At 57.0% G+C, this 22,221-nt stretch overlaps 1 protein-coding gene across 8 annotated transcripts in view; it reads right to left on the bottom strand.

Moving 5' to 3' along the window:
• SPEG (striated muscle enriched protein kinase) overlaps nucleotides 1–22,221 on the bottom strand; it is a 58,964-nt gene that overhangs the window by 28,838 nt on the left and 7,905 nt on the right. For 2 of the 8 annotated variants that reach the window (XM_054478653.2, XM_054478660.2), the window contains exons 2-11: nucleotides 21,980–22,022; nucleotides 21,079–21,108; nucleotides 20,397–20,486; nucleotides 19,978–20,314; nucleotides 15,861–17,158; nucleotides 13,853–13,996; nucleotides 13,327–13,509; nucleotides 3,097–3,272; nucleotides 2,766–2,854; nucleotides 522–697 (exon numbers count right to left, since the gene is read on the bottom strand). In XM_054478653.2, coding sequence (XP_054334628.1) covers nucleotides 522–697; nucleotides 2,766–2,854; nucleotides 3,097–3,272; nucleotides 13,327–13,509; nucleotides 13,853–13,996; nucleotides 15,861–17,158; nucleotides 19,978–20,314; nucleotides 20,397–20,486; nucleotides 21,079–21,108; nucleotides 21,980–22,022 — 2,566 coding nt within the window. The other 6 variants (XM_054478652.2, XM_054478654.2, XM_054478657.2 and 3 more) reach the window with 6 other exon arrangements.

Below are 22,221 nucleotides of genomic sequence, written 5' to 3'. Positions count from 1 at the left end.
ACCCTGGCACCCTAGGGTCCCTGTGATGCTCCAAGCCTAAGCCACCCCAAGGGCCCCTCCGAACGGGTCCAGCCACCAGACTCTCCCCACCGCTACCTCACAGTAGCTTCTGCACAGCAATGGGATGGGAGGGTGGGCAAAGGGGCGAGAGGAGAGGGGGAGGGGGATGAGGGAGGGTCCTGGGCAGAGCAGGGTGACAAAGGCTCAGAAGAGTGTAGAGAGAGCTTGGCCAGTGGCAGGTGCAGGGTCTCTGGCTGCCGCCAGGGCTCCGTGATGGAGCAACAGGGAAGGTGGGGTTGTGTAGTAAGCTGAGCACGGAACAATGTGCTGTGCAGCTTTGGGCAGGTCACTTCCTGTCTCCGGGCTTTGGTTCACTCAACAATAATATAAGCAGCTGGACTGGGGCCCGTTAAGGCCCTTTCAGTGGTGGTATCCTCTAACTGAGGCTGTGTGAGAGCAGACAGTGGGGGAAGGAAGGGGCCAGGGCCAGGTGGGTGTTCATGGAGAAATCAGGTACTCACCTCGGACCTCCAAGCGGGCCTCGCACTGCCGAGCGCCATACTCATTGACTGCTTTGCAAGTGTAGAAACCAGCATCGCCACGCTCCGCAGCCAGGATCCGCAGCCGGCACAGCCCACCCTCAGCCTCCTCCGCAAAGCGCCGCTGGTCCGGGCGCACAGGCTGGCGGTTTCTCAGCCTGTCAGAGGGGCAAGAACTCAGTCCCAGGGCCCAGGGGCCTGATGTGCGTGCACAGGAACTGGGGCTGCAGCATTGAGCAGGCCTCTCCTTCCCTGTGCAGTTTGCCCAGTCCCCAGATCTGTCCCACTGACCGTGGGCATCCCTGGTTTCCAGGGCTAGGTTTTTACCCCCACTCTGCCATCCCACCCACCTCCAGGAGCTTCCAGGTCACTTCTAACTGCCTGGAGCTCTCCCTTCTCGGAACTCTGCTGCATTCAGAGTGGAGCCGTGCTTTTTAGCTCTTTTTTCTTTTCTTTCTTTCTTTCTTTTTTTTAACAGGGTTTCCCTCTGTCACCCAGGCTGGAGTGCAGTGGCACGATCACAGCTCACTGCAACTTCTACCTCCCCAGGCTCAAGCAACCCCCCCACCTCAGCCTCCTGAGTAGCTGGGACTACAGGCACACGCCACCATGCCCAGCTAATTTTTGTATTTTTTGTAGATACAGGGTTTCACCATGTTGTCCACGCTGGTCTTGAACTTCTGGGCTCAAATGATCCTCCTCTCTTGGCTCCCCAAAGTGCTAGGATTACAGACATTGAGCCCTCATGCCTGACCCTATTTAGCTCTTAATAATTCTTAAAATTCCCCATGTCTTATTTTTATTTATTTATAATGGACAGATAGCTTTCCCACTTCCCAAAAGGGGTATGAAAAAACTTACAATGTTAAAAAAAAAAATCACAGTGGGGGATGGGCACAGTGGCTCATGCCTGTAATCCCAGCACTTTGGGAGGCCGAGGTGGGTGGATCACCTGAGGTCAGGAGTTCGAGACCAGACTGACCAGAAACTCTGCCTCTACAAAAAATACAAAACTAGCTGGGTGTGGTGGCACACGCCTGTAATCCCAGCTACTGAGGAGGCTGAGGCAGGAGAATCCCTTGAACCCAGGAGGCGGAGGTTGCAGTGAGCCCAGATCGCACCACTGCACTCCAGCCTGGGCGACAAACAGTGAAACTCCATCTAAAAAAAAAAAAAAAAAAAAAAAAAAAAAAAAAAAAAAAAAAAAAATCACAGTGGGGACCAGACAATCAATTAAAAATGAAAAACAGAATTCAAACCATAAAAAATTAGCAAGCTGAGTAATCCATGTTCCAGGCACCTGGGATGAGCGAGGCCCCTCTGCTTAGACCCACATTTAACTCGGGGCTGCTGGCAGCTCAGAAACAAATTGTTGCGTGTTTTTTTTTCAGTAACAGGGTCTCGCTATATTGTCCAGGCTGGAGTGCAGTGGCGTGATCATAGCTCACTGCAACCTCAAACTCATGGGCTCCAGTGATCCTCCTCCTCACCCTCATAAGTAGCTGGGCCTACAGGCATGTACTACCATGTCCAGCTAATTTAAAAAAATTTTTTTGTAGAGACAGAGTCTCACTATGTTGCCCAGGCTGGTCTTGAACTCCTTGGCTCAAGCAGTCCTCCTTCCTTGGCCTCTGAAATGTCTTGCTCCTAGCTAATTTTGGGAGGGGGGTGTTTTTGTTTTTGAGACAGGGTCTCACTCTGTCACCCAGGCTGCAGTGCAATGGTGTGATCTCAGCTCACTACAGCTTCCACCTCCCAGGGTCAAGTGATCCTCTTGCCTCAGCCTCCCAAGTAGCTGGGATTACAGGCATGCACCACCACATCTGGCTAATTTTTTTGTATTTTTAGTAGAGACAGGGCTTCGCCATGCTGGCCAGGCTGGTCTCGAACTCCTGGCCTCAAGTGATCCACTCGCCTCACCTCTCAAAATGCTGGGATTACAGGTGTGAGCCACCGCACCCGGTCATTTATCCCCCCCCCCAAAAAAAAATGGACAGACATGAGACCCAAACCCCTCCCCAGAAAGGGAAGCCCTAAATAAGCCTGGAACATGGGGCAAGGGACGGGGTGCCAGGGGGAGTACACTGCTGTCCCTGAGATGAGGCCCCTGAGGCAGATCATGGGGAAGCCCACCAAGGTTCCATTTCCTTCCACCCAAAGCCAGACCTCCCAGAGCCAAGCCTGGCATAGAGTCACTGGTGGGTGGTGGAAAGTGCGGCTACTCACCAGGAGACCACAGGCTTGGGCTCCCCCTGCACGCGGATGCTCATGATGACATCTTGGCCTTCTCTTACTGACTGGTCCATAAGTGAGACCTGAAGGGGTTACCCCAAAGTGTCAGGGGAAGACAGTCAGGGCAGAGCCTTGGGTCCTGAGGGCTGTGGAATCTGAGACGGAGGACTCTTCCACAGCCAGACTGAGACTGGCTCTGGGTAAGAGGGTTTGAATGGGAGCAAAGTTCCAGGTCTTGCTGGTGCCTAAGCATGGCCCCAAAAACAAGGGGGCACCCAAAGGAAGGGGGGCACACAGGAGGCTGGGCCCGTCTCAGGGGTCTGACCTTGAAGGTGGGGGGTGCCTTGGAGCCAGTGTCAGAAGAACGGCGGTTCTGGCTGGGACTGGGCTTCATGGTGGGGGTTCGGGGCCAGGTCTCCCCAGGCTCTGGGAACTCCTCTGGGGGGCTCAGGTACTCCTCGTCGGAGGTGATGGGGCTGCTAAAAGGGGATGTAGACCCACCTGGAGAGAGACAGAGATAGCTGCCAGGGAGGAAAACGAGCAGAGAGCCTGGGAGAGCTGGCTGGAATGTCGCCCAGAGCCCAGGAGTTGGGGCAGCTCCCCGCAGGCTGGCCCTGCCCTGACTTCACCCCCAGACTCCTGCGACCTCGCCCAGCTGCTTCCCCTCCCTGAGCCCCTGGAACCTCCTCTGCCACTGGCTCTGCCAACACTGACCCTGCTGATCCTCCCAGGAGGGGACACCATAGGGAAAGGCCTGGGGCAAAGGGTTCTGGCAGTAGAGGGGCCACTCCTGGGCCTGGTGGGAGAATTCCACTGGGGCAGGGAACCCACATTCCTGACACGGACTAGGGACCTAAACTACCAACTGCAGGCTCCAAAAGCAGGGGAAGCAGGTCTATGGAACCCCGGAGCAGCATGGCTAGGACGCCAATTTCTTGGGCGAGCTGGGCCTGGTGCAGAGGAACACACACCGCAGACAAGTCACATCCCAACCTCGGTCCAGGGCCAATGAGGCGGCACCATCTAGCCTGCCCCTCCCCCTTTCCCTTCTCAGCTTCCTGCCGTGCAAACCCCAGGGGCACCTGTTGGCCACAGCCCTACAGCCTGAACCCCCAAACGCTCCAGGGATACAAAAGCAGAGCTGGAGTCATCCACAGAAAAGGGCAGCTCAGCCTGGGGAAGAGGAGGGGGGCACCAGAGTCAGCCTTGGGGGAAGGGTGTCCCCAGGGCCCTGACGCCCTCCCCTGCAACTGGCCAGGGTCCCAGTCTCACTGAGCTGGCTCCTATCCGACTGCCAAATACAGACATGAAACTGCCACAGCCCCCTGGCTTCTCCCCGGGGTCCCCCCACCCCAAGCCCCCAGCAGGGCTGTACCCCAACTCACCCCAAGGCTCTGCACACAGACCCCAGCCTGTGTCTGTCCTGAAGGCTCTGCCCTGGCACCAGGCCCTCCTGCTGCCTGCCCACTGCCCACCCCAGCGTGGCTCCCCAGGGAGCAGGAGCCCGGCCTGTCCAGCCTGCCCAGCCCCACTCACTCGGCTGACCCAGCTGAGGCCCTGCACGGAGAAGGCCCTGGGGGAGGGGAAGGCGCCTGAGGAGGGGAAGGAGGAGGTTGGATGGCAGGCCGGCAGGCAGCTGGCTAGGAAGGTGGTGCCTGCCGAGACCACAGGCAGCCTGGGCCCTGGTGTGGAGGGGGAGGAGAGGGGAGAGGGGAGGGAGGGCGGAGTGCGGCCGTCTGGATTTAGCCACTCTGCTCACTCCCAAGCCGCGGGATCTGCCTTTCTTCTCCTTACAGCTTCAGACCCTGACAAGAGCAAAGCCTGCTCTGCGGTGCCTTGACTCAAGGTGTGGGGCCTCCGTCCCCGAGCAAGACAGGAGAGGGGTGGCACTGCGCTGTGCCAATCGAGACACTTGCCCTGACCCATTTGTTCTGACATGTCCACCAAAGGAGGTGCCCATGGGAAATGTTGCCCCTTGCTCTGACGGAACCACCAAGATCCCTGACCGGGGAACGTGCTAATGAGCCTCAAATACTACAGAGCCAGGGCATACCTGTTTTCTTTGGCCCCGAAAATCAGAGAACTGTCAAGATCTTTGCCCTCCTTCACAGAGGTGGGGGAAGAATCTGAGGGGGCCCAGAATCCCACCTCTGCCCCCTCATCCCTGCCATGGAAGGTCTGGCCAGCAGCCACCCCAGGGCCTAAGCCCACATCCAGCCTTCCTACCCAAACTGCCGGGGCACCTGTTGGCAGCTTGCCCACCACCCATTGGCCCCGCTAGGGAGGACAGTGGGGGCTGCCTCCCCCGAATGACCCCTTATCATGAGAACCCATTTGTATCTGGGATGGGGAAGGGGTTTGGACACGGAGCCTGAGAGAAGGGGGCTGTTGAGCAGGAGTCACATGTCCTTCTCCCTCTTCCTATCACATCACCCCCCAACCCAGGGCCACATTCCCAAGCCATGACCTGTGTTTCCCAGCATGGCCAGTAAGGAAGGAGGGCTGGGGGCTGGGCAGAGGAGGGGCCCACGGTTCAGGCTGGCTGTCTTGAGGTAGGGTTGGGGAGGGAAGTCAGAATGGCATTTGGTGCTTAAGGCAGCTGATGCTGAGATCACAGGCACGGCCCCGCAGGCGGGCGGTCCTACCCCTCTGTGGAGCCTGGAGTCCTGCCCCAGGGTCACCTCCAGGCTGGACAGTACTGAGGAGGCTCACGGGCCCAGTGACTGGGAGCGAAAGCAGAGCTGAAGGCCAGATGGTCAAGATTTGCAGGGAGCCTCAGAGACCCCTGGTGGTACCCAGGGGAACAGCATGCTGGAGGGCATCCAGCCACCAAGCGAGCCCCCATCCTCAAGCCCCTTGGAGAGAGAGACTGTCAGAGCAGCCCAGGCCTCTTCTAGACAAGGCAGTAGCCTCTGCCCCTCCATACCTCCAAAAGTGAGTGACCAAGGAAGCTGATCGAGGATTCCTGAGGCTCCATACCAGAATCCGGTGCCACCTAGTTTTTTCCCTGGCCGCATAGCAAAAACCATCTTTGGAACCAGTCCCTGACATCCCAGCCCTGCTGCACCCATAAGCCCAACTCTCACTGTGGCAAACACAGTTACACCAGCCAGGAAGGAGGGGGCAGGTGCCCCCCTAAACCTAATAGGCACATACACTCAATGGCCCTGAACAACCCACCACGGAAGTACCGCCCCTTCACACTGGCTCCCAATCTCCCACGCTGACCCCATGCTCATGTCCACCCTTTCAACATCACTCTCAGGTCAAACTCATTTGATGAAAATACTGGCGTTAGGAAGCACATAGGGAACTCCCTCCCCTCAGACCAGCACATCCACCAGCCCCAACTGTTTCAGTGTCCCCTGATGTGTTCTCACAATAGACAGAGTTGCAGCCACCACTGTGAATATCTAGTACATAAAAGGTGTCACACACAGCTCTTTGCTTCAGGGCTTCTCAGAATGTTACTTGACCTTCTCACCTCAGGACCACCTCGGGCTTATTTAAAATATAGATTCCTCAACCTTACTCCAGCCTGCAGAATTAGATTTTCTGAAATGAGATGTCAGGAAGCTGCATTTTAAAAAGCACCCCAGGTGACTCTTAGGCACATGAAAGCTTAGGGACCACTGCTGATCTTTATGGGAGGAGGACAGCCCTAAGAGGTGGTATCACTAACTAAGCCCCTCTTCACTGGGCCATTCAACCTCAGAGCAGGGCTTTGAACCTAGGAGGTTTGGCTGCACAGCCCGTGTGCTTCCCATGGCACGACCTGGTCTCCCATCTTGGGCACAATCTCTAACTCTGTGGCAGTGGTTCTCAAGGTTTTCTGTGCATCGGAATCACCTGGAGGGCTCCTTAGACCATAGAGTGCTGGGCTCCACCCACGGAATTTCCAATTCAGTAGGTCGGGGCTGAGGTCAATAATCTGCATTTCTTAAGAGTGCAAAATGCTTATTGGAAAAAAAAAAAAAAGAAACTGCATTTCTAACACATACTCAAGTGATGCTGATGCTGCTGGTCTGGGGGCCTCACTCTGAGGACCACCGCTCCATGGTCTCTTTCCCAAGCTCCCCTCATAGGCAGAGCCTCATGACCCTTGTGGCTGGGTGTCATGCCTAGCCTCACCTCTGTGTGTCACCCACGTTGTTCAAGGGCTTGAAAAGTCATGAGGGTCTCTGCCTACTCACTGCCACCTCACATACAGCTCTGCAGTCCACACAACCCCTAACTGTCCAGGAGGGCCCCCAGGCACAGCTGCCAGTGCTAAGGAGTGGCAAAGACATGGTCATGTCCTCAGGAGCCTTCTGGGTGGTGGGGAAGACAAGCCAGATACACAAGTGACTATAAGAGCAAGCAGGAAGTATGAGGTAGCAAGACAGCAGCAGGTAAGGGGCGTGGGAGTTCAGAAGGTGGGAGATGATTTTGGCCCAGGGAAAAAGAGAGGACTGAAGGAAGAGGCAGTATTGGAATTGCAGTTTGCAGGAAAAAGGGAAAAGTATTCCAGGCAGAGGAAAGTGCATGCAGAAAAGTTTGAAGCAAAAGGCATGTGTGCAGAGGACTATAGCTCAACTGTCTGTCTATAAACTGGGTAAAGAAGTAAGGAGTGGAGCATCCACTGTTCAAGCAGGTGCCTCCCACTGCCACCCGAGGGCCAGCTTCAGGCCTCTGGCTCCTTTTGCCCTACGGGTGCAGATGGTAGAGGCCACCCGAAGGTGTGCAGCCTTTACTCTGTAGGCAAGGCGGACTGTTTACAATTCTTTTGTTTTTGTTTTTGTTTTGAGACAGTCTCAGTCTGTCATCCAGGCTGGAGTGCACTGGTGTAATCTCAACTCACTGCAACCTCCACTCCCGAAGTTCAAGCGATTCTCCTGCCTTGGCCTCCCTCAGTAGCTGGGATTACAGGCTCCCACCACCACACCTGGCTAATTTTTGTATTCTTAGTAGAGACGGGGTTTCATTATGTTGGCCAGGCTGGTCTCAAACTCCTGGCCTCAAGTGTTCCACCTGCCTTGGCCTCCCAAAGTGCTAGGATTACAGGTGTGAGCCACGGCACGCAGTCCATAAACGGTTTTTTCTCCTTACAATTCTTGAGGAAGGGGGTGATAGGCTGCAGGTTAGCCAGCATTTGCCTGTGGCTTGGCCCTTCCCAGCTGGCCCTCCACATGTGCTGTTTCAATAGGTCCTCCACAGGCAGTTCTTGAAATGTCTGCTGTGGTAACCCCACTGTGGAAAAGTCAGGGAAAGGGAGGACACGGCTGGCCACGAGGTGGGCATTTCCACAGGATGCTGACATGAACGTTTCCCCTTGGACTGAGAATGTTTCAGGCTTAGTTCAAAATGTACAAGCCATCAGGTCATTTCACATGGTCAGCCTGACCTAGCCCCAGAAGTGATTAATTTTTCTTTTTTCTTTTTTTTTTTTTTTTTGAGACAGAGTCTCGCACTGTCGCCCAGGCCGGAGTGCAATGGCGTGATCTCAGCCCACTGCGACCTCCGCCTCCCAGATTGAAGTGATTCTCCTGTCTCAGCCTCCCAAGTAGCTGGAATTAGAGACGCCCATCACCACACCCAGCTAATTTTTTGTATTTTTAGTAGAGACAGGGTTTCACTATGTTGATCAGGCTGGTCTCGTACTCCTGACCTCATGATCCGCCCTGCTTGGCCTCCCAAAGTGCTGGGATTACAGTCCTGAGCCACCGTGCCCGGTCATGATTAATTTCTTACATATGATTATGTTAGTTTGCTCCAGGTGAGAAAAAGTGGCTGCAACAACAGTAAATGAGCTCTCCATTCTTCTGACAGGCTGTGAGTGATGGCCCCCGTTCTAGGTACCAGCCTCGGGGAGGCCACCTGTCAGGCAGGCCTGTTTCTGGCAGACAGGAGGGTAGAGGAAGGGCTGAGTTTGGGCAAGGGGACCACGCCACACTGCTTTGTCAGGTGTCCAAACCCCCATCGAGGACTGATGACGGGGGCCATGTGGCATCCTCCCCGACGGCAGCCACTGCCATCACAAGGGAGAATCCGCAACTACGCCACAGGTGGCCAGAGACCAGGGGCAAGAGAAGACAGGGACTGACATGGATGCTAAGGTTTTCTTCCTTGTTTTTGTTTTCATGGCCCCCAGTAAACAACCTATTTTCTGCTGTGGTCATGTTGATTCTATGAGTGGGACCAGAATGGGCTTCGATGAGCTATATCCTCTGTCCCAAATGTCCTAAGCCAACTCGCCCTCCTCACAGACCCTCAGGAATCTCACCGAGTAGGTAGCCTGGCTGGTATGAAGATCCTCACTTTACAGCCAAGAAAACCATGACCAGCTAAGGTACAATGAAGAGGCCAAGGTCTTGGCTGGAAAATGCAAGAATCTTGGGCTCAAATACAGGAGACCTGTAGTTGAGGGAAGGACTGGAGGTGGGCAGAATGAGGCCCAGGCCCATGGGGCCTCCCACACTCCCATTTCCTCCTGCCCAGCACCCAGAGGGCCTCCTCTCGGGGCACACGGTGGGGAAGCTGGGTGTGCTCACATCAGGCATGCAAGGAAACAGAAGGACCACAGCTGTGCTGGAGGTGGGAAGTCAACAGAGGAAGGAGAGAAAGCCCCCAGTCTGACCCACCCACAGAGGGCATCACCAGTGCCCTCCCAGTGAGCTCATGAGCTCAGTTCCACCTCAACCTCAAACTTCTTCAGAGCAACAGGAAAGGGGGGTGGGATAGTGTCATGGTTAGGAGTGTAGGCTTGAGAGACCGAGACAGGGCTTCAAATCATAGCTCCAGCCTCCACCTGGCCCTAAGCTCCTAGAGCTGACCATCCCAAGAAGGCAGCCACTAGCCACCTGAGACTATTTAAACGCAGTTATTAAAAAGAAATTAAATTTAAAATGCAGTTCCTCAGTCACCGCAGCTGCATTTCAAGTGCTCACTAACCACATGTGGCTAGGGCTACCATACTGGACACACACATAGAGAGCATCTCCATCATCACAGAAATGTCTATTGATCAATGCTGCTCCAGACAAAACTGCTGGGATTACAGGTGTCAGCCACTGTGTCCAGAGAGCAGTTTGCTAAAGTTTTCCAAGTCTCAGTTTCCTCGTCCATAACATAGGCATAATAATAGAACCTACCTCATAAGGCTGGAATAAACAAAATAATCCAATCAACACAGGGCCTGGTATATATGAAGCACACAATAAGTGCTAACTGGTCATGTATTTTTTATTTATTTATCTATCTATTTATTTATTATTTTTTTGAGACAGAGTCTCACTTTATCACCCAGGCTGGAGTGCAGTGGCACGATCTCGGCTTACTGCAACCTCCGCCTCCTGGGTTCCAGTGATTCTCCTGTTTCAGCCCCCAGAGCAGCTGGGATTATAGGCGTATGCCACCATGCCTGGCTAATTTTTGTATTTTCAGTAGAGACAAGGTTTCACCATGTTGGCCAGGCTGGTCTCAAACTCCTGACCTCAGGTGATCCACCCGCCTCAGCCTCCCAAAGTGCTGGGATTACAGGTGTGATCCACTGCGCCTGGCCTGGTCATGTACTTTTATTTGCACCCCACACTAAGTTTATTTGCTTCATGGGCAGTTATTTCCATCACCCTAAATCACTTGTTGCTGATAACATCCCTAGGCAGATTGCAAGTGCTAAATAAAGGCTGCTGGCCTGGTGCTAGCTCTACCTCACTTTTCTATCCTCATTTTTGTCTTCTCATCCATAAAATGGGAATGTCCCCACCTGCCACACGTCCCTCCAAGGGATATGTATGGCACAATGTTATCACCAGGGAAGAGATGTGAAAGGGCTTGGGAAAGTCTATGACACTCTCCAAACAGAAGAAACTGCTCAGAGAGCTGTAGCACTTGGCACCTGGTTGCCACTCAATAAATACTTGTGTGATGGATGTGGGCAGTGGTGGGGAATGCTTTGCTTTGGTTAAGCACACTTCTCACACTCCCAAGCCACCCACCCCCATCCACACATCCGCTTTGGGAGAATGGCTGTGGTCTCAACAGAATGATTCAGTGGGGTGGAAAGGGTGGGAGGGACCAGGGGAGGTGGTGAGGACCAGCTCCTGCCCGCACAGACCCTGCCCCTAAACCACGGTCCATGGGGCCGCATTCTCTAGTTATCCCTTCCCTGGTTACCATGGCTCCCAACCAGGAATTGAGATCTGTGGGCCCTCAAAAACAGGCCCTGTTGGGGTGGACCCCAAGAGGGGACTGGGCAGCCAGCCCTGGTTACCACAGCACCGGGCAGGGGGAGGGTGAAGAGCAAGAGGGGGAGGGGGAGGGGGAGGAGCAAGAGAGGGCGGTGGCTGCACGCAGGCCTCTTCCCACAATACACTGCCCACTGCCTCCCTCTACCTGCTCCCCACCAGGCCCACGGGCAAACTGCTGGACTCCCTCCCCTGGCCCCACCCCTCACTGCCTGCAGACTCGAGGCCTGGGACCACCGCTTGTCAGATGTCTGTGCCATCCCCAGGTTCCACCCACTTTTGCTGCTCTCAAGTCCACTGGCGCCCATCCAGCCACTCTGGACTAAACAGTGCCTTGTAGGGTAAGAAAGTCAGCTTGCTCCACAACAGCCAGAGCCAAGTCTGGACCCACATGCCTGCCCCCCAGGCCCTGGGGCCCCTGAGCCAGCCTGACTTAAGGAGGTGGCTGTCTTGCTGCAATGCCTGATGCAACAGACTAATGCAATGAAGCCTTTCTGGCTCCCCAGGGCAGAGGTGCAGAGATGCTGTGATGAGCTGAGGACACAGGGGCTGGGAAATACAGAGGGTCTGCAGGATATGGGCTTTCCAAGGGGAGAGGTGGAGTCCCTAAGGCACAGATGGGCTGAAGAAAGGGACAGAGAAGGATAAGGCACTTCCCAGATCCTCGTAGAAACCTGAGCTCTTGTACACAACACCACGCGTTAATAACGCTAACAACTAACATTTGTCTACAGCTTTACAGTTCGTAAAGCTCGTTCACACATTCGCTTTCATCCGTGAGGACGGTGTCATTATCTCCGGTTTACAAATGAGGAAACTGAAGCTCAGGAGGTTCTATGCCGCAAATACAGAACTCTCAGTCAAGGGCTGACAACTGCCTCGCCCCAAGCTGCCTTTCCAACCATAAAAGGCTCCCAAATGGCCCTGAGCCAGTATCGGGGCACCCTCCATCCCACCCCTCGCCAAATTTCAGCCCAAGCCAGGTATTGACTGGAGTCCTGGAGCCAGGCCTGGGCCCCCTCAGGGGAGCCGGGAGCTGAGTCAAAAGCCAGATCCCGGAGGTGATGGAAGGACAGAAGCATGTGGTGGAGGGACAGGCATGATTCAGCGGGGCAGGAGGGGTAGGAGGAGGAGAAAGGCTGGAAAATGGGCCCCTGGGAGGGATATGCAGCTAAGGAGGATGAAGACCTGCAGTGGCATAAGCCAGACCGTGCAACCAAAGGCTCTACTGGCGCACGAGACTGTGATCAGATGCATCAAGAACTCCCTCACTGCTCAGGTGCTGAGGCCCTGGGATGGGCACACAGGCTCTGCCATCTTGTCTCCTGCAGCACTTCGTGGAAGAAAGGGACAGAACACCATGTGCTGTTCCCCCTCTTGGCATGTCCCGCCTTCCCCGTGCTGGTCTAAATCCCAGCCTCCTTCAGGGCGCCAACGTCTCTCAGCGCAGGCATCCCAGAACACTAAGCAACTACTCGGATGTCCTCGGCACTAGATTCATCTGCTCCACACTGTCCCCCAACCTCGGTCCTCTGATCCAGGTATAGTCACCCAATGGGAACCCCCTTGAGGGCTGAGTGTGTTTTCCTTCTGTAATGCCCCCTGACCATCCTCACCTCCCCGAACCCCAGGCCCGGGGTCAGTGCATTGTCCGGCCCAGCAAGCTGAATGAGCTGAACTGGCCATGTACACCGACACTGATCCAGCTGAACCAGAAAGAAACTGGGCTGAATCCCAAAGAAAGTAGTCTGACACCAAGTAAGGGCTTTCACAAAAATAGAAAACAAGGCGGCCTCGGCACTGCCAGCCCGAGAAGTGCTCTTGGCTGTACCCTGTTTACGACTTTGGGTTCAAGAAAAGTAGGGGGGAAGTGGCTTGTGGCACTTGAAAGCATCTCTTTTTACTGGGAGGGGGGACTGTCTTACAGGGGAAATGACTTCAGAAGGCTTGTGGTGGCGCTTAAGCCCTGTGAGCGGAGAGATTCTTTTTCTCAGAAACTCAAGGACAATTTGCTTTCCCCATAGGACCCTGTTCAGGGAAATGCCATGGGAGGATGGCATTTAGAGGACGGCTAAACACAAATTTCACCGACTTCATGAATTGGCCAACCTTGTGTGCGCCTTGGGGATTTGGCCCCTGCCCTGAGGCCAGGGCCATTTAAAATGCTTTCACCAGAGCTGCCGACACCCAGAAGGGACTGCATGGACTGCATATGCTGGCGGGGTGCCCAAGCTCAAGGCTGAGAGTGGGGAGGGAGGGGGACTGGGGCCTGGGCCAGGGAAGAGTCACAGCTTGCCCCCACCCAGCCCCAGGGTTGATGGGCTCCCTACCGGGTCTCACGGTCAGTGAGGCGGCACAGGTGGCCTGGCCCAGCTCGTTGGTGGCGGTGGCCATATAGCTCCCGGCATCCGCTGCCCTGGCCTCCCTGAGCAGCAGGGTGTGCCGCTCACCCTCGGCCCGGATGAGGAGGCGGCCCTCACTGCGCAGCGCTGACCCATCCTTGTGCCAGGACACTGTGGGGAGGTACAGGGACCCGGCTCGCCACAGCCCACAGGCGCCCACTGAGAATCTCTCATTCCTACCCCACACACCACACAGGAGCCCAAACCTCTCCTCTCAGCACCCCAGGGAATCCGGAAGAGTCTGCCCTCATTTCGGGAAGCTCAGGTTGCCCTCTCCTCTCTCGGGGGTCCTGAGAAATGTCCCTAAACACACAAAGTCAGGGCAGCCCCCATGGAGGGGATAATTCCCCTCCTTCCCATCCCTCCCTTGGAGGAGTCCGGGGGAACCTCCCCTTCCCTTCTCACACACCCCCTCCCAACCTCGACCTCACCTTGGCCCAGTGCTGGAGCTCACCTTGGGGCGGGGGGTTGGCAGTGACGATACACTTGAGCAGCACGTCTGCCCCTGGTGCCACCACCACATTCTGCAGGGGAATCTCAAACACGGGGGCCTCTAGGGGCTCTTCTCCAGCAGACACGTAGGAGTCATCCGAAGACTCTGCCGGACACAGGAATAACGGGGTAAGGGGCCATGATCCCTGCAGGGATGACAGCGGAAGAGAGAGTCCTGGTGGCCTGCATCCTAGAAAGCCAAACCCAGTCAGAGGGGCTTCTAGAAAGCAGAGAGTTGGGGAGAAGAGGGTCTGCCTCCTGCATGTACTTAGGGAACAAAGGAAGTCAGAAGGAGCATTCTCAAAAGAGGTCAGGGCAGCCTTGGCTCCATGTTAGTGTAGCTGTTCCTCAACTTCATCCACAATTAGAGCGTTGGCTTCCGGAGAAAGACAGGACCGCACTGTGTATGTCTTTAATATATCAGCCATCATGTATGGCGTACCAGGCCCTGTGCAAGGCACTTGGAGGGGCACAAGCTTTCAAACAAAGGACAAGCTAAAAGCAACCCAACACTTAAGCAATAACAGCAGTGTCACAGGGCAACACGAGATGAATTGTCAAATGTGTGAAGCCATCAGGTTCAAAAGAGTGAAGGGTAGGCAGTCTGAGAGGCCTACGAAGATCAGATTTGATTTCATCCGTTCACCAAATAGTGACCCTGTACTCCCAGCATACTGAGAACTGTATAGGTACCAAGAACACTAGAGGAAGGACCAGTGGTCCCTGCTTACAGGAAGCTCACACATACAGAGAGATGACAAACTCCACTATCATGGGTCTCTCTGGGCATTCTCCAACTCTGAAATTCCATCAGCTAGATAAAGGACAATGTATGTAGCCAAAAAAGCGGTGAAAATCTCAATTCTGCTGTTTCCTAGCTACAAAACGTTGGGCAAATTAGCCTCTCTGAGCCTCAGTTTTGTTATCTGTAAGATGGAGGAGAAAAGACCCTCTGAAACTGACATACAGGCTGAAATGAAATAACATCTGTAAGGGCCTAGTTAACACAATGCTGGCACATAGTTGTGTGTTTGCAATAATGGTGGCCAGGAGGATGATGGACAGGGGCCTAATTATCTCTAAAGATTCTAAGGTGGTAATACTTAAATGCAAAATAATTTTGATGAAGAAAAATACAGTGTAGTAAGTGCAATGAAAGAGATCCTGGCAGGGTCTCCCAGGAGCAGCAGGTAGAGGCTTCTATTCTGGAGGAGCAGTGGAAGTGGGTCAAGGACGCCTTCCTCTGCCTCTCTCCAGGAGTGGGCCTCGAGTTGATGTGTAAGATGAGGGGTGGGGTGCAGAGCCGTTCTCCTGCTGGTGATGTTGGTCATCATCCATGGGAAGGTTGGGAGACAACACACAGGCAGGCATTGTGTAGGGACCACAGTCAGCTCAGCCATGCGGGGTGTAAGCCTGGGGTGAGGAGGCTAGAAGGGGAGGCTGGGTGGCCACACATGGGTCAGGGGATGGTGCCCAGGTGGGAGAGGCAGAGTAAAAAGTTATCTAGCACAAAGCGTGTCTGTAACAGGGATTTGCAAATTATTTCAGACCATCTACCATCTCTCCCCAACAGAGGGATTGGGGGTATGGAGGGGGGTCCTTAGGTTCCCACCAGTGCACCCCCCCAGTAGTGGCTCTTGATCCAACAGCCTAGCAGGCCACTGGACCCAGGGGAGCTATGGCGGACATCTGGGCACCAGTCTTAGCTCACATCTCAGCCTCACCTAGCCTCCATCACAACACTCACGCTCCGCCTCACCAGTGGCAGTCCTAGCACAAGGACTTTCACAATTCTTCACTCAAAGTCGAGCCTGTGTCTGTGCCTTCTCTGGCAAACCCACCCTTGCAGGTGGCTAGCAGCCCCAGGTGAAATCCCCGACCCCCCCGCTCCTGCTGAGCAGTCTCGCTCTCCACAAACGCCCCCCCCGACCGGGGTCCAGGCACCTTGTCAGCCCTTCCTGAGGCCTTACCGAGCTCAGGGGAGGTGGGCCGGGCCCGACGACCTTTGCCCTGGCTGCGGGCCCCTCGGCGGTCCCAGGGCCCCCAGGGACCGTCCTCCTCCGGCCCTCTGCGCAGCCTCTTCTCTGCCTCGGGCCCCGCCCTGTTCTTCTCCAAGGTCTGGGGTACAGCAGCGCCCTCCAGGCCCGGCGTGGCCCAGGGCAGGAAGCGCACGGCCTGCGCCGGGGGCTCCCGCTTCCGACCAGGGGGTGCTTTCGTCCTGGCCTCTGGGGGATCGGCGGCGGGGGGCGGCACAGGGCTCCTGCACTCCTGGATGGCTCTGCTCCGGGTCAGCGGGAATTGGTCCCGACGCCTAACCTCCTGCTGCGGGCCTTCCCCCGGCTCTGTCCTGCCCGCCGGCCCGCGGCTCCTAGGCCTCCCAGGCTCGTCCCCCGGCTTCCCCGCGCTGCTCGGAGGGGGCGGCTGGGCGGCGGCGGGGCTCTGGGCCCGCGATGTCTTCGGGGTGGAGGGCCGAGAGAAGAGCGGGGGCTCGCCGGGCTCTCGAGGGGATGGGGCGCGCTGCAGCGTGGCGCGCAGGGACTCGTGCGAGCGCACCAGCTCCTCCCGCGACGTGGAGTGGCGGATGCGGCCCAGCTCCTGGGCGAAGCGCAGCTCGAGGTCGGAGGCCGGGCTGCGCTGACGCGTGCGCTCGTCCAGCGAGGCCGCTTTCTGCTGGAACAGGCGGCGCCGCTCGGCCACGCTGCCTGGCGCTCGCAGTTCTTCCTGCGAGGCGCCGGGGGTGCCCCACGGTGCGCCGCGCTCCGACTTGGGCTGCTCCAGAGAGCGGGCCTTGCGCAGGGGCACCCAGGGCCGCAGGGGCGCCGGCGGCGAGTCGCTGCGCTCCAGGCTGCGCCGTCGCTCCTCGAAGAACTGCAGCTTGTCCAGGATGCGGGAGCCGGCGCGCACCAGCCTAGGCGAGCGGCCCAAAGCCGACAGGCGGCCTGAGGCCTCGCTCAGTGGCGTCTGGGGTCGGGATTCCGCGGTGCCCGCCAGGGAGGGCCCGGACGACTTGGACTTTTTGCCTCGCTTCTCTTCGGTGGTGGTGTCCTCGGGCAGCACAGGCTCCTGAGTGCGACGGTGGGGCGACGTGGGGGTGGCCGCGGGCTGGGCCGGGGGTCCCGGCGGGGACCGCTTCCCGACCCGAGGGGACGGTGGGGGGAGCAGCGCGGATTTGGAGGGAGGCGGCTGGGCAGGGCGGCGTGGGGCTTCGCTGGCTAGCTGAGGCTGAAGGTCGGGCTCCTCCCTGCGCAACCCGCTCTGAGGGACGCTGCTGCAGAACCAAGATGGAGAAGGGTAGAAGACTCAGGGGGCCTCCTCTCCTAGACCCTTAGCTTGTGACAGGAATTGGGTGGTGGGCATGCTGGGCAGGCTTGGGGGTGACATGGGCCAGATCCTCCTGCCCCCCACCCCCCACCCCCACGAGGAGCGCACAGCCAGAGCGGGTGCTGGGGAGAGGCCGGCGGCTCTGGAACCACAAGATTGGGCTAATGGCTGGGTCTTGGTACAGACTCAGCCCCAGGACTCGGGCCAGCCTCCTCCCCCCAGCGCTGGAAGCCGAGAAACAGCGGAAACAGAACTGAGCATGAGGGAGAGAAAAGAATGAGGCTTAGGACCCAAAGGATGAAGTGGGGAGGGAAGACAAGAGGGTGGGGTGGGGAGGGGCGCTCTCAGGAATGCAGCCACCCACTCATTCCAGCCCCCAGCTGGCCCCCACACCCCTGCCCATCATCAGTAGGGCACACCCCTTCCTAGTGGTCCCTGGAAGCCAAGCAACAGCCTCCTGGACCAGGCAGGAGCCTTTGGGGGGCAGTGCCCCATCCCTAGGATTCCCTAGCTGCTGTGTAGACCTGAGCCTATACTTGCCGCCACCATGAGCACTGATGGGACACAGCAGGTGGCAACGGGATGCCCAGGCTCCTACTCCCCTTGTTCAGTCTGCCCCCGATAGGCCTTTGACTTGCACTTCCCCTGGGAAAGCTATCTTGAGTCCTTGGAAATCCCCCCTGAGAAGCACAGAAGGCCCCCCACAGGGGTATGCTCTGAAATAACTCAGCTCAGAAATAGCTACTAAGTGAGCCTGAATAGGGAGTGTGGGAGAAAAGGAGGAGGGAAGGAGGAGGGAAGGAGCCGGTCACCCCAGAGTATCCCTTTCACTTAACAGAGCTTTTGTGCCCAAGAGCTGGGTTTTAGTTTTCCCCATCTGGACGCTTGCAGGGGGTGGGGCGTGCGGGTGAGGGGGCACATCACACATAAAGATTAGCAAAAAAAAAAAAAGGAATTAGATGTATTATCATACCTGACACATCAGAGAGAGCTTAATAAAAATATGTAAAATGGCTCATTGAATATTTCCTGAGTGCCAGGCTTGTACCAAGTGCTTAAAATGCATTGAGTCATTTAATACTCACAACAGCCCTGTGAGGTAAGAACTGTGATCACCCCCATTTACAGATGAAGAAACTGAGGCATAAAAAAGGTTAAGTGCCTTACCAAGGTGACACAGCTGGGAAATGATTGGTGCTAGGATTGAAACCCAGGCAGTCAGAATCCTGAGCCCTTATTCCCTCCAAAGTGTCTGGGTTTCCACGGGCACAGAAGGGAGGACAAGTAGTAGGGTGCCAGCCACGAGCAGTTCTAGGGGTCCCGAGTTAAGGATGTTTTAGCCTACCTGAGTCAGCCACCCACACGACAGACCCGCCTCTGACTGGGGCTAAAAGGGGCGGTGGCAATGCAGAGTGGCCTGAGAGACAGAAACCCCAGCCAGCCACCTGCAGGGAGGAAGTGTCTTCTCTGGGGGAAGGGCCGCAGAGTCCCCAGGGAAGGGCCTCTGGGAAGTGGGTGAGGCCTGGAGAGAAATTGAGGACAGCAGAGGAGGCCTCTTGCCGGCAGCTCTGAGCTCCAGGCCAGTCTCTGTACCATAGACATCACTAAGGAAATGGGTTCCTCCGAAGTTGCCATAGCAACTCCAGGCTCCGGCTGGGGCCTGGTAAAGAAAGGCAGGGAGGGAAAGGCAAGTCCAGGGCACAGAAACACCGGGTAAGGCCAAGAAGATAAGCCAAGGGAGCCTCCCTCTGGCCGTGGCCCAGCCCTGGCCCTCTCCCCTGCCCACCGCTAGCCCTACTCTAACCACCCTCAAAGCAGCCTCCCCAGCCAGGCCCCTTCTTTCTCCTGCACGGTGGTAGCTGCCCCCACACCCATACCCATCACAAACCAGGCCCCCCTCAGCTCCCCAAATGCCCCCAGTACCTCTATCCTCAGCCACTCCCCTCTTCCACTATAGCACTCCCTCCTGTATCCGCGAGCCCCAAATCTCCAAAAATGGCTCCAGTGCCTCCAACACCTCCGCTCCTCACACCCCCTCCTGGGACAACCTTGAACCCCACCCTCGGGGACTTAGGGGTTTCCCATGAGAGAAATCATTGCAAGCCCCCTGCCACCATCACTCCCACCCTCTCCCTCTGGCCTGGCCCCATTTCCAGCCCCGCCCTTTCCCAGCCACCTGCCGCCCCCAGCCCATGGCCTCCTGCTTTCACAGGCCCCTTGCCCCATCTGCCCCTGGCCACCTCACTCTCTTCTCTCTCCTGCTCGCTGGCTTGTTCCCCTGCTCTCTCCTGCTCTCCCGGGAGCTGCCGTGTGGAAAGGTTCTGTTCCTCCCAGAAAAAGGCCCACATGGGAACAGGAATGTGCAGAGAGATGAAAAGGCAGCAGCTGCTGAGACAGCAGGCACGGAGGGGGCCCCCGGGTGGGGGGAGGGATCCTGGGGACAACTGGAGCCTGAATGGGTGAGGCAGAAGAGGGCCCCTGAGAAACTGGAGATCTTGGAGGAGACAAGGAAGGGACAGCAGGGTCCAGGAGACCATGGAGATGGCATGGTGAGCCAGGACAGGTGGGAGCAGGGGGATGTGGGCGGTGATGGCTCAGGAGGAGGAGGGAGCAGTGTGGGAAGATGGAGTGGCAGCAGGGGGTGAAGAAGTGCACAGAGAGATGGATGGGGCAGGGCGATGGGTGGAGGCTGACTGAGCAGTGAGGGCAGCGCAGGACAGCGTGGTGAGATGGGGCAGTTCGGGCCCAGGTAAGGCCGTTACTTACACGTGGATAGAGAGCGCCCGTCCTCTGTACAGGCTGAATGCGCTGCCGTACAGGTCACTGGCCACGGAAAGGCTATCCTCTGACCCCCAGCTTGCGCCCACCAGATTAGCTCGAGATGCCCGCACCAGCGGCTCCACCCCCAGGTGCCGTGGCCCGGCCCCGGTTGCCTGTGCTTGCCTTGGGCTGCCCGGGAGGCGGCGGGTGCCACCCCCACTGCCCGCTTCCTGCTCCAGGACCGTCTGCCCGCTGCCCCACCAGCTCACTTGCTCCTCCGAGGTGCCTGTCACGGAGGTCGGGGGTGTGTCCAGGGAGGTGCCCACCAGGGTGTCAGAGCCCCCTAGAGAAAGGAGCACCGTGAGACTGAGGCACCCCTTGTGGGAAACCCGCCTGCCTGCTCTTTGTACACCCCAGGAGCTCACCCGTGGGGGTGCTGAAGGCCCCGTCATCCCGAAGCTCCAGGCGCTGGGTCCCCTGCACATCGCTGATGTCATCCTCAGCCGTCTCTGAGTCTGGAGAAGAAGGGGTCTGTGTGGGCAGGGCCCTCCTCCCTCTGCCTCCAACTCTTCCCTATTGCCTTCTGCCTCCCTGCCAACAGCAGGCTCCATCTTATCACTGGCAGGGCTTCCAGCACTTCCTCTCTTTTGCTCCCCACATCCCCTGCCCAGCCTGGGCTGCTCAGGATAACCCCTCCCATGCCAGTGCCCTGGCTCCATCTCTGGGCCCCTGGTTACTCACGTTTACCTCCGTAGGGCCCTCCAAACTGCCACCCCCTCCCCGCCTGCCAATATCTTAATGGATTATCAGGGCCTCCTCCCTTCTCCCTCCTCCCCTTGTCAGTGAAAGCTTAAGCCCCTGTGCAGCCCCAAAATCATCAGGTCCTAGGTTCCAAGGCTCTAAAGTCTGGGTTCCAGTACCCCAGGAACAAAGAGGAGTCACCTCAGAGTCGTACTGCCAGGGCACTCGACCAACCACGGGGCCAGCCTGTCCTCTACCCCAAACCAGCTGGAAGGCATCAGGTGCAGCTGAGGCAGGGTGAGGAGAGGCGGGGCCAGGTGGGAAAGCGGGGAACACGGGGGGCTAGAGCAGGAGCCAGTTTCCTACCGTAACTTTGCTTTCTGCAGGAGCGGAAAACTTCGCTTCCATAGGAGCAGCGGGAGAGAGACAGGGACAGACTGTTATCAGAGCGTTTGTGGGGCAGGGCATGGAGGGCAGTCAGGACAGAAGGGGCGTGAGGTACCCAGTCCCCAGAGGTGCCCTGTGGCAATGGGTGGGGAGGGAGATACCTGGGATGTGCCCAGCACTGGGGACCCCCATACTTGGGCTTGTTATTCCAGCTGCCCCAGTGGTTCTGGTATCCTTGGCACTTACTGGTGCTGCCACTGGCCACACACACACACACACACACACACCAGCTTGTGTCCAGGCCAGCCGCAGACCTGGGCCTCCCATTAGGAGTCAGACCCACTCTCTATTAAAATATTTGCATTGTGCTTTGACCCCTCCTTGCAAACCAACCCCTTATCTGTCTGCATCATGATGTGACAGGCACCTTCCTCAAGGTCCCTCTCTTCTACTGTTGAATCGTCCTCAAAGATGCCCAGTGGTTAGGTTAGGAGAAAAGGTTCCTGGGAGTATTTTCAACTTTCCCAGATTCTAGCAGGTTCTGTGCCTCAGTTTCCCTCTGGCTGCCATGACAAGCAGGAGCCACGTACTGGTTGCCAAAGCATGGCAATGAACTCCTTCCCATTAGGCCTCACATGGAGAACAGGGCACCCAGTCCATGCAGGGGTGTGCTAGTGAGCCGCCCTCCCTTCTGCTGGGTCCTCTCTCAGCTGTAGGGCACAGGGGGCCTGGTCAGGTGGGTGGTAGATAAGTGTGGGGGTGTGTGGGAGGGTCCCACATCTCATGGGCTGTCTTCAGGGCCTCGATGCCTCACAGAGGGACAGGGACCCAGAGGAGGAGTAGGCTTGGGCTAGAGCAAGGACGCCCACGGTCCACGCACCATGGGTGAGTCGGCCAAAGGCCCGGCGGGAATGGCCGGTTTTCTGAAAGAGAAAAGCCAGAATGAGTAGTTGAGGGGGAGGCTTGTTCCTAAGGTCCCTGTGCCTCCCATCCAGACCTGCAACATCAAGCAGAAACTCATTCCTTGGCCAGTGTGTGTGTGAGAGGGGAGGTGGGCAGAGACCCAGAGTGACCAGCTTCCCCTGTAGGGAATGGCTCCCCTGCCTTCTTCCAGGGTACCCA

Source organism: Pongo pygmaeus, chromosome 11 (genome assembly GCF_028885625.2).
Source record: "Pongo pygmaeus isolate AG05252 chromosome 11, NHGRI_mPonPyg2-v2.0_pri, whole genome shotgun sequence".
Classification (NCBI taxonomy): Eukaryota; Metazoa; Chordata; class Mammalia; order Primates; family Hominidae; genus Pongo; species Pongo pygmaeus.
This window is presented reverse-complemented; position numbering and strand designations above follow the sequence as displayed.